This window comes from Lagopus leucura, unplaced genomic scaffold, assembly GCF_019238085.1.
Source record: "Lagopus leucura isolate 7727_CA_CO unplaced genomic scaffold, USGS_WTPT01 Super-Scaffold_806, whole genome shotgun sequence".
Lineage (NCBI taxonomy): Eukaryota > Metazoa > Chordata > Aves > Galliformes > Phasianidae > Lagopus > Lagopus leucura.
Window position 1 is genome coordinate 6627840 of NW_024962260.1, and position 12143 is coordinate 6639982.

The window sequence follows — 12143 nt, forward strand, 5'->3', positions numbered from 1 at the left end:
TCTCAATGGCATTTTATGAAAAGTATTAAAAAACACAGTCAGGGAGTTCAAGGAGGTTAGGGAGATCGTATTTTTGAAACAAATCTGTGGAACTTCATTGAATGAATGTAGATGAGGAGGGGAGAAGGAAAGAGAATGCTTGATGCTTTCAGTATGTTTTAATTTGAGGGTAGGGATATTAAGGGAGAACCAGAAAGCACCCAATAATCACTTTGATGGAAATCTGAATCAAAAATGCCGATTTTAAGTACTCACTTTGTTCTCTCCCAAAAAAGAAAAGATTAACTCAAATTAACAGGATCCCGTGCCATGATTTTGTATTCACAGTAAAATTTCCATGTATCTGTATCAACCCTCTAAAACTTCCCTGCATACAGGAGATGATCAATTTCTCCTAGCACAGCTGGTTAAATTATTTTCAGAATAAAGGATTTCTTGCAGCTAAAAAAAAAAAATCCATGTTTTCCTACATTTCCTAATGCTACACCCTTAGAATAGACATCACATGAACACAAAATCTGATTGCATTGGACTGCCCGCTTCTGCTCAGGTTAGAGTAAGCACAATTCCTAAAAACTGCTCTGACTCGTATCGATTAGGCTCTACTGCTAAATCTGTCAGAGGAAACCAGCAGATGGTTTTTTTGTCAGCATATCTGGTGTTAAGGAGGACGTTTAGGGAAACAAAGGCCACAAGCATCCTCCCCACCATGTAGCTGAGCAATCTGGAACCGCTTCTCTTAGGGAGGATCAAATTCCTTCTATTAAAGGGCGTAGTTCTGCTATATGCTCAGTCACTGTGTGAATTACCTGGAGACACCAGTGCTCGTTTCTGTGCTAGTGCTCATTTCTGATTACTGTTCCTCAGAAGAGGAAAAAAGTGAAAAGTGCTTGCATTAATATCATCTGGCAGTGTTGCACTGGTTTTTCTGTCAGTTTTGAGAACAGGATAAGAGTCTTTGGAACTCTTCAGCATCTTCTCAATTTCAATTTAAGTTGGGTATTGGAGTCCTGTATGGAGGAGGCAGAAGCAGAGGAATTGTTCTACAAAGGCGAAACGTTCCCCCTCCACATTCCCTTCTTGATGCTTTGTACTGTCCATAGTATGTTTAAAAAGCTGGGTGAAACCCTGCAATTATCAGAACAACTTCTCACCTGGTGCTGACAAACGCTGCCTGATACACCTGAAGAAATTTGATCAGAAATGATTACAGATTTTAAGTATAATTAGGAAAAAAACCCAGCAGTTGAATTCTAAAAGCAGAGGTTTTCCACAGCGGTCAGTCAGATATCCAGCTTTAATCTCCCCTGCCATTTTGATTCATGGTCTTGCTTATCAAACATTGCAGATAATATATCTTGTTTTAATTGACCTATTGACCTCCTCTATAGTTCTCCTTTGTAGAAACTCGTTAAAGTACGGTCCAACAAGAGATATAACACCTTCTTCATCTGTTTCCTTGAAAGGGTTCAAAGTTTTTTCATCAGCTTCCCATTACTGGCCGCTGGAAGACGTGGATGGAATTCATGAGTTTCGGGATACGAATGGAGGTAGACAAAGGATTCATTGACAGTGGCAATAACATAAGTATTTGTGCAGTCTGTAAGTAGTGAGCTGGAGAAATGAGAGCAGTTAGCTCTTTTACCGCAGCAGCTGAGATTTCAAGTTAATGTTTCTGCAATGCTTTCATGTTCAGGTGATATTATATCTGAGAGCTGAGTTCTGCAGAGCATTCTCAGGCATTCTGAATATACATTGTTAAGGTTATAAAGTGAATTTTTTCATGATCCAGAGGGTCACTGAAATAACATGGTTATTAGCTGACTTTGTACATGCATAATATGCACTAAATAAGCTCAGCAACTGAGATCTTTGGCTATGCCAGCAGTGAAAACGCTTGGTTCTTTTTAACTTTTCAGAAGTAGTTAAATGCCTAAACCCTACAGGCAATTTTGAAAAATCACATTTAGTATCCATAGAAAGAGAAGTGCAAGGCTCTTATCTGAATACTTCTTAATCATTTTTATATTTTTTTGATACTTCTCTAAAAGCCCTCTTACAGCAAGAGTTGTTCTGTGCTTTTTTTTTTTTTTTCCTTCCCAGTTGAGCAAATTCTTGACAGACTTGGTAAAGCCAAACCCTGACCGATTGGAAAGAGTCAGTTGTCAGAACTGCAAGAACTCATGGGGAATGATATTAGAATGGTTGGTTTCAGCAGTTTTCTGGTCCTGATGTTTTGGAAAGAAGAGATGACTTCCCAGGAATGTCCAAGTGATGTAACTGATGCAGTTTCAGCAGAACCACAATATCCCACTGCTGCATTATGAACCTGCAGGGTCATACCTTTCGGGAGCAATTTGCTGCTATATTCTGTTTCCTTCTGAGGCTCAGAAGTGCTTTAGTGGTTTCCACATGAGAACTGTTTTCCCTTGAGACTTTTTAGCCAATTGTAGGTTAGGCTGATACACACATTCCCCAATACTTACCACACTGTGCTGACTTCTTTGGCCACTGAGCTACACTTTTGTACTAGTGAAGAGTAGCTGCAGTACTGTTACTGGTGACCATAGTATTCTTATGCAGAAATATGACAGCAAGAGATTAAAACAAGAGTTGGAGACCTTTACAATCTTACATGAAAAATGTTACTTAAGTGCAGAGCTAGTGCTATTTGTTATACATAAATGGGAACATAAATCTCTGTTTCTAAGTAAAGAAAAAAAATCTGTAGATATCTTAAACCTCTTATTCCATAATCCTGAAGTATTTTAAACTTAGACTGTTCAACCCATCCTTCCAGGAATTATTCTAAGGAATGAAATTAGCTGACCAGAAATAAATCTGGGCAATATTCTTTTCTCACTAGAGGCTGATGGCAACATCCCCACTTAATTCTAAAAGGACCAGAATTCGATCTACAGAAAGTTAAGATGCAAGTTCTTCAAAAGTGTGTGAATGTCATTTTCTAAATTGTTTCGACATTCTTATTACAAACATGTTGTTTTCAAAGCAATTGAGGAATATTTAAATCTAGCATGGATTACAGCTGTTGGACAAATTATAATTGCACAGTGTTGGAAAGATTATTTTTTGAAACTTGTTAAATCACATTATTTCAGCAGAAATCAGAAATCTATTCAATGGTAGCATGAAAGAGTGAATTAGAATATATAAAAGTTCCTGATCCCACAAAGAAGAATAAGACTGGCTTACATGAATAACTGTCTTTGAATCCTATTATGTGTAAAATAACATTATAAGTAGCCAGCATTTTGATCCTGGTGGGGAAAAAAAAAAAAAAAAAAAGATTTTGAGGACTTTGTCTCACTTCGTGGTGGCCAAAAATCTTTTTCCCTGCAGCACAATTCTTTTTCTGCACTGCGTACAGAAGTTTTATGTACCTCTCTGACGTTTGACTTTGATACAAGAAAAGTTTAATTGTCATAATCTAATGCAGGTAACAATTTGCTAGATTTTGATACCATTCTGATTACACAACTCTATTATGCTAGTCCTGTTTTTTCCACTCATCATAATTTCATGCAAATGTTTTCATTCCATGTTTCTTCTCTTAAATACTTGAAGCATCATAGTCTGTCTGTCATGTTAATCCATTTTATTTGTTGAAGTCATTGTGTGTGAAGCCAGATTTATATCTCTCAATGTATTTGTGTTGTGAGAGGCAGCGTCAATAAATTATTTTTTTCAGTTATCTCAAAAATAAAAGCAGTAAAAGGAATTGAAGGGAAACATCCAACTTGAAAAACATCAAATAAAGAAAAAAAGTGGTCACGTTCAGGTTTTCATCTCACCCCTTGTTTTCCACTTTTTTTTTTTTTTTTTTTTTTGAGAATTTGCCTTTTTTTTTTCCCCCCCCTCCTGTGAGCCCAGATGGTCTAAATCCCAAATCAGCACATCTATTTACTTACACAGGCTTTCCATCAAGCTCTGTTTACCCACCCTGGGTAAACAATTAGTGTGAAAGATACTCTCAAAATATCAAAGTGGGGAGGGGAAGAAAAATTATTGTCAGATACCTAAATTAACTTGATAGCTCCCAGAACTACAGCAGGTGGAATGGCTCCAGATACAAACAAGCGTTGGTGCTGTCCTTTCAGACCTGTTGACAGTATGCTGGTCAATGGCTGTGCTGTGTCCCATAAGGTTTTTGATTTCTCCAAGGATGGAGACACAACAATTCCTCTTCGCAAGCTACTCAGCACCTGACCCTTGTAATTTTTCATTGAAAGTATTTAGACAAAAAGCATTTGTTTAAATGAAATTTCCCGTGTTTCAACTTGCTCCCATAGCCTCTTATCTGTTCACTAAATACCACCGAGGAGGCTCTGGCATTACCCCTCCCACTGGGTGTTTATGTGCTTTGATAAGACACCTGAGCCTTCTCCTCTCCAGGGTGAGCAACCCCACTCCCTCACCCTCTCCCTGGTGTGCCAGATGCTCCAATCCCTTCATCACCCTTCTGGCCCTTCATGGGACTTGCTCCAATATATCCATGTATCTCTTGCGTTGGGGAAATCCAGAGATGGACAAGTGACTTGAGATACCGTAACTTTTTCACCACATAATGATTTTTGAAATAACAGGAGTTTATTACTGACCTGATTGTATTCAGAGCCCTTCACCCAAGTGCAGTTGTACTGTTGTCTTTTTCCTCTTGTATTCCTGCCAGGAAGAAAAGTGGTCTTAGTGATACTATATTTAAATCATGCAGTAAAGGGACACAGCATTCACATCCACACAGATTGTTGGTAAGACATTGTTATACGACAGTTTTAAAGGCTACTGCCCAACATTAATGATCTGAGCTAAATTGAGAGATATGAACTGGTCAAATCATTACTGATTGTGTTTATTCATTGTTTTTCTTATTTGCTTATTTTTTTGTTGTTTCACCCAGCTCTAAGAATCCACAACTTCACTGTGCTTCCTTCCCATAATTCTACCTTTGTATATACCAATGACTCTGCCTACTCTAACTTCTCTGCAACTGTAGGTGAGGATTTACGTTTTTATTGTTGTGCATTGCTCAGGCTTGGAGGGTTCTTGTAACACTGTACTCAAAGTTGAGTTTTGCTCAGTTGGTAAAGATCCATGCTTACACTGACTGAAATTAAAAAAAAAACAAAAAAACAAAAAAACAAAAAAAACATTGCTAAAATATTACCAGAATTACTTCATTACTTCAAATTACTAGAAGTGGCATCCCCTTAATAAATAGTCCATGGAAGGATGGACCCCAGTAGCTCTCAAAAGCCTAATATATAAATATATTTACTATATTTACTAATAGTTTACTATAATTACTATTTACTAGGTGTAGGGGAAACAGATAACATTTCAGTGGATCATGAAAGAACAAATGCTTTTTTTTTTTAACCTTGAAAAACAAAACACTTTATCATCACTTCATATTTATTTTTAAAGGACACGTTAAGAAAGGCAAATGCAAGTCAATTTGTAACTCCTGGAAGTAATCTTGTCAATTATTACATGTTTGATTACCATATTAATAATGACAATAAAGCTAGCACTAATCTTAGATATGTAGCCTTTTAATGATTTTTCCCCCCATCAACGTGGTAGCATATTAGAGGAAGAACAGAAAATGACAACATTCCATGCAGAAACCTGCCAGACTGGAAACTAAGTGGATGTAACCAAAGCCACTTGCTGAAGTCACCAGGGGTTTATACTTGTACAATTGACATATGACCTGTTGTCCACTTAAAGATTAAGTATCAGCTCACATCTAGTCATTGGAAAATCTAATCTAAGGAGAAAGATGAAAATGGTAGAAGTCATTTGGATACTAAGAAGCCTATATTAGAATGATAAACCACTATTTTTCTGCTCTCTTAAAGTATGCTGGCAAAAGTGAACTCTGTAACAAATGTCAAGTGACCCCAATTCCTTCCAGCCCCCATTTATCTGCTTTATAGAACTTTTGCATAGTTGTCATGTAGTAAGACACATTCAGCACGAACATTAAAATGGCAAAGGAAATGCAATGGAAACAGAAATGCAATATTTTATGGTATTTATTTAAATATTAATCTAGCCAGAATGACAAACTCAGGAATATTTGCTTCCCTCCATAGTACTTACTCTAATTTTTAGAAAGAACTGAATTCTCATCTGTTTCAATGACTTCTTGCTTAAAAGCAGGGAAGCACACCTGAGAATTTTAGTATTTGCACTGAGATTTGGGATGAACTAAGAAAACATTTGGGTGTGTTCACTGAGCACTACCACATGCTGCATCTGCTGCCTTCCTGAGTGGTGCTACCCTGCAGATGGGCCAGTATGGCTGCCTTCATTCCTCCTGGTCGCCTACGTTCTGAAAGTGATATTCCCTGTCACACAGGTCTCCACTGCAGGAGGGGATGCACCACCCTGAAGCAGTGACAACTCTATTTCTGATTATCACTCCAGACACACAGTCTGACTCCAGCACTGCCTGTGCATCAACCTGGGCCCAGTTTGATTTTCACTGTTCAAAGTCTTACATCAGGTCAGGCAGATGTACACATATAAATACTAAGGAAAATCCTTTATGTCCCACCCCTTTGGTGTTCTAGACCATTTTTGTGCATTTCTCATTTCCATTATAATGTCATTCAGTTCTCAAATATCAAGCAGCAGCTAGATGACAATTTCTGCACTTCAGAGGAGAAGACACTGTGCTCAGTGCTGATGTTTCCCTTAGACTTTTTTTTTTGGTCAGAAGAAGTTACAGAGAAGGGTCTTAAAACCAAGATACTGAATCTTCATAGCCATTGCACAGCTCCTGTCACCAGCTGGACTCTCAGAACTCAGTGAGGTTTCCTATGGTAAATGTGTGTCAGGTTTTCTGAGTACTAGGATGCCTCATGTGCTTTGGTTACTAGGGAATGAATAAACAGTGCTTCTTAAAGCAGAGAACACAAGTAACTCACAAGACAAATAATCATTACCCATGTTAGACAAGAGAGTAGCTTTTATGAGTCATATATACATGTGGTGTCATACCAAAGCATGATCAAAAGATATTCTCCTGTCTTTTAAGTATAGTTTGTCAAGTATACTTCATTTATATTCATATATAATGAAAGTGGATTTTGATCACAAAACTTCCCTTTCAAAAAATGAAAAAATATTGTTATTTTTTTTATTGATTAAAGATTTTTTTGCCCAACTCTACTTAACAGCAAGACAGAAATAGTTGCATGATGTGCCCAGCATTCAGAAGTCTGGAAATTGTAGTGTTTGTTCTGAGTAGTTCAAAATAATGATTTTTGGGTTCTGTTTTTGGTGTATGAGTTCTGCTAATACATTTTAGTTAAGCAAGAATTGGGGTGAAGAATATAATTATTACAAACTTGAAATAATTATATTGTATGACTCTTCAAAAGCAAACAATCAGAAAAGAAAACACAGAACCAACCAACAACAAAAACTGTAGATGAGAAAAAAATTAAGGAAGTGTACAAGCCTGCTAAAAGTCGTGTTTCCAAGAATCTTTGACTTACATAAGTGTTAAGCTATATTTTGCTTTTCCTTTAGACATTGTAGAAGGAATGGTGAACAAAGGAATTTATGTTACTGAAAAGAAAGGAGTTACCTTTCTCTTCTTTGGAAGATATCAAAATTCCTGCATTAGCAACCCTGAAGTTTGTGGACCTGAAGGTTAGTGAACTAATTACTAACTCAACAGTTTAGCTTTTACTATCAAATTACATAAGTTAATAATAATGTAATGAATCCTCTAAAATTCCAGCATGACACATTTCTTCATTGGCTTTTAAAACAATTGAGCAGAGGTTACTGAAAATGTGTGTAATGCAATGGAAAGCACAACAACAGCACAGCAGCATGGTCCCAGGCTGCAGTAAGTGAGGGTTTGCTCAAACACAACAGCCACAGACACAGAAATAAAAGAAAGACACTGCTTACCTTCAAAAGGCCTCAGGCATGCAGGAATCTGCAGTAAGATACCCTTGCCTCCACTGCCAACCCACAACCACTGCATGCACCTGAGCTCCCCTGGGTTGGCCCTGCCTTCCCACCAGGTGCTTCAAGCCCTGAATCAGCATTTCTGCTACCATGCAGTTTTTTCCTAACTGCATTTGAAATTACGAGTAATCACTAACTGCTCAGATCAATGATCTACTATACAATTAACTCAAACAAAAACAAAAATAAGCTTACACTACCATAAATCTTTCATCTAGCACCGAGATTAATGGTGCTACAAAACTGTGACAAATATAAGTCATCCTACAGGTGAAATTTAGGAGACTATGTTTTAAATGTGTGGTATTTCAGCAGGAATGCTTTTTTCAAACTGATTTTTGGAGACAATTATTTAAAATTTCTGATTTTGTGGAATCCATTTGTCCATATCCACAGACACTTAAATTCTCTTCCCTCTGTTCTCTTCCCTTTCTTTTTCTTGGGTAAAGATCACAAAATGACCAGTGTTATAAGGGTGCACTGATTTGACACGCTGATTATAGAAGAACATTAAGCTGTATGCAACTATCAATATAAGGACACAACCAGTCAGTATCAATACCTACATTAGAGACTTTAGATTTAGTCAAAGTAAAAAACCTCAATTTACTACTGATCCTTCCATATGTAACCTCTAGAAGTCCCTAATCTTAAACACTGTTGCTAACACTGACTTTTCTTGCTTTTACTGATTTAAGCCATTCTTCAAACCTGAAATGGGATTATTTTTTTTAGCTATGCATTAACTTTCTATGAAAGAAGGAGAAACTCATAGAGAAGATACCTTTTCTATTACATGGTAGTGGAAAAGAGAATACATTATTCCAATGCAGACATATTGTCAGATACATATAGTACCTTCTGATATATATTTTCATACCACTAGAAAGTAAAAAAAATATCTGCAAGTCATATTATTTCTACATCCATAGTATAATATAATATTCAGAATAATTTATTTTTATAACACCAGAGCATTCCCAGTATCTTACAAACAAGAACATTCTTTTCTCAGTCTTTCAGCATAATGAGAAGTTTCTTTAGTGTTCACTTTGTCAGCACCTCATGAAGCTACTCAAGCATCATAAAGCACAGTGAGTATGGAAGATTTTCAATAAAAATCCACTCTTGCTTCCTTCCATCAGGAGTAACGTTTTCCTTTTTCTGGAAGACTCAAGACCAACAGACAAAGTTTCCCCCTGCCTCTGGTGGGCAAGTGATTTCCAGTGGTTTCAAAATCTGTTCAAGTGAAGGTGAAGGTTCAGTGGAATTTTATACCCGTGGGAATGCAATGATGAAGTGGAAAGCAAGTTTTAGTCCACCAGGTATGTTCACCTTTTTTTGCCTTTATGTTTTACATTATTCTTGTAGACAGATTAGAGAGATGTAATGGCACAAGCCATTACAAGCCAACGGTACATTATCAGGAAAATGTGGACACAGGAGTAATTAGAGCTCTGTGGTTGAATTCTCATGGTGGGGGTAAGGTGAGAGAAAGGTGAACTGCTAACTCACTGATACTGAACTACACAACATTTGCTGTTCAGCAGCAGTACTCAGACCTGCCTTCCAGTTTTCTGAATTGCAGTTCCTATTGGCATAAGTAGATTAATGGGTGCTTAGATGGAAACAGCTGGGTGAGGAACACAGGTTAGTCTCTCCATATATTCTAAAATCTATACATGTACAGGACACTACTATCTCCAAAATAATGACTTTATTTAGTAATGATTTAACTGGATATTTAGTGCCTTGTTCATTTTGTCAACTGTTAAGTGTCAAATTTTATGTCATGACATGGTATTAAGAAGCATTTTGGTACATCACATATCTTACTGCTAAACTTTGTATTGTTGGGAAACTCTTACCTAGTGACTGAGACAAATTCTGGACTTAGAGTAATGCCAGTGACAGTCACTAAAGTTTTTTCTTGTCATCATTTAACTATCTGCAAACTGGGAATATAGGACTTTCTCAGCTCATAGTACCAAAGTTTTATAATCAGTTTAGAAATCTTGTTTTAAGAGAAACCCACGTTTGTGGGTTATTCAATCCAAGTCAAAATGAGTAGGATCTTTTCAGCCTTTCAACTGTAACAAAGAAAGTGTGGCAGCTTTAATTAGTCTGTTTGCCTGCTCTCCAGCTCCTGCGGTCTTTATGAAGTTCTTGCTGAACTGAATTTTGAGACAGTATTGAAGAGACTTCAAGTCTTGGCCAATAGCACTTAGCAAGTGTAATTTATGGAACTGCAGAGAGCCTCAGTAAGAGTTCAGACAAAAGCTAACAGGCGTTCTGCCAAAATATGGGCTTCCCCATGTGTGTAAAGATTAATATACATGACATCAGCATTCCATAATTCACTTTTAGCACTTCCTATACTTCTCCGTAGCATTGCACAAGTCAGCAGAAACTTACTGAATAGGAGAGGCACTAAATGGAAATGATTCATAGATTTTGCTGTGACTTACTGTTTTCTAGGTCCTTACTGGACTCATATTCTCTTCACTTGGAAATCAAGAGAAGGACTGAAGGTCTACATCAATGGAACTCTAAACACAACTGATCCAGATGGGAAAGTTTTCTATGATTATGGGGACCCCAGTGCAAATCTGCTGACTGGAACAGAAGGGGATCAAACGAAGCGCTATGTGAATGGAGCATTTGATGAATTCATTATATGGGAAAGGGCACTCACCCCCAATGAAATTGAGCAGTACTTTACAGCTGCTATTGGTGAGTATGCGCACTCTTACTGCCATAAGTCATGTTCTGTAAAGATGCTGTCTTAAAAATGGTTAGCGTGTAGGATTTGTGTTCATATCTTTCAGCTATTTAATATAGTTTTTTTCAGAGGTAGAAAAAAAGCATTTGTGAAAGGTACTGAAATATTCAGCTGTCTTTGGACACGCAGTGTTTTCATCTGGGCTTCTTCTTCCTTAAAAATGTCAAAAAAGTTTACCAAGATTAGAAGTCTGCAGCCATTTTTGTATCCCCTGGGATTCAGTGAAGAAGAGCAATAATTAGACTTGAGGCAGAATGCTATTAAGAAATATTGACTCCAGATTTCTAACACTCTTGTGTAATCTTAGAAGGAACTCACTTAGCATATTTCAACAGATGTGGATAATAATGCTCATCTCTCCAGTTCCTGGAGCAACAAAGATTTAATAACTCACATAGCTTTGTGAACTAAAAAAGAAAGATATTTACTAAAACTTAATATAAATTAAAAAAGGAATCAGGATTTGAACAAAAACGTAGAAGGCAGTGGCCAGTAATATGTCAGCTGTGCTACAGATATTCATAATGAACTTTTCAGTACAAGAGAGGCTGCTGCTATTAAGTGTAACAGTCAAAAGTTTGTAAAGTGTGAGTAACAATCAGAAAATGTCCCTCTCAGGAATAAAGCTATGGGGCATCTGGAACATTCAGCTTAGCCGGTGGTTCCTCTATTTTCATTAATTCTTATTAGGTTACTGAGAGCTAACGCAGTTACACTCAATTACCCATGTGCTTTTAAACCCATGGGAGCAATTTTCACAATGGACACTCTTTGAATAACACAGCACAGGTGCAAACCTGTAAATGAGAATGTGTGCATTTGTGAGATCCAGGTTTGATAATGGCAATCAACTTACATATACAGTATATCAGAAAAAATATAGAACGGATAAAATAGAATTGAAACCACTGAAAAGAAAACCCTTTATCTAGTCTATAATGAAGCAGATCATATTTGCAACACAAAATACAGAAATCATGCTCAAGTTTTATGCTTTATGAAGCGATTCTTATGGAAACACTTCAAACATTCTCAGATACCTCATTTAAGGTAGGAAATAGTACAAATTTTTATTCCATGTTTGAAAATCTAAATAAATTAATTAAAATGTTTTATTACGTTTATAATGTTCTGGTCATGTTGGAAACATGGTTCTAGTATCTGGCTGTTTTATCTTTCGCAACAACCTAGGGTTACTATAACGGTATCCAACTCAAAGATAACACAAAACACATTCCTTGATTTAGGGTAGAACACTACGCTGCTAAATTCAAATGCAATGGATGCTTTCAAATCAACGCAATCGTCTTTGTGTATCTAGAGAAGTATGATTTGTATAAAGTCTAAA

At 36.9% G+C, this 12143-nt stretch overlaps 1 protein-coding gene across 1 annotated transcript in view; it reads left to right on the forward strand.

Moving 5' to 3' along the window:
- Positions 1 to 12143, forward strand: part of ADGRD1 (adhesion G protein-coupled receptor D1) — a 121483-nt gene that overhangs the window by 3599 nt on the left and 105741 nt on the right. The window contains exons 3-6 of the mRNA XM_042866032.1: positions 1467 to 1550; positions 7564 to 7686; positions 9159 to 9338; positions 10492 to 10746. Of these exons, the coding sequence (XP_042721966.1) occupies positions 1467 to 1550; positions 7564 to 7686; positions 9159 to 9338; positions 10492 to 10746 (642 nt within the window). The remainder of the gene's footprint in view (positions 1 to 1466; positions 1551 to 7563; positions 7687 to 9158; positions 9339 to 10491; positions 10747 to 12143) is intronic.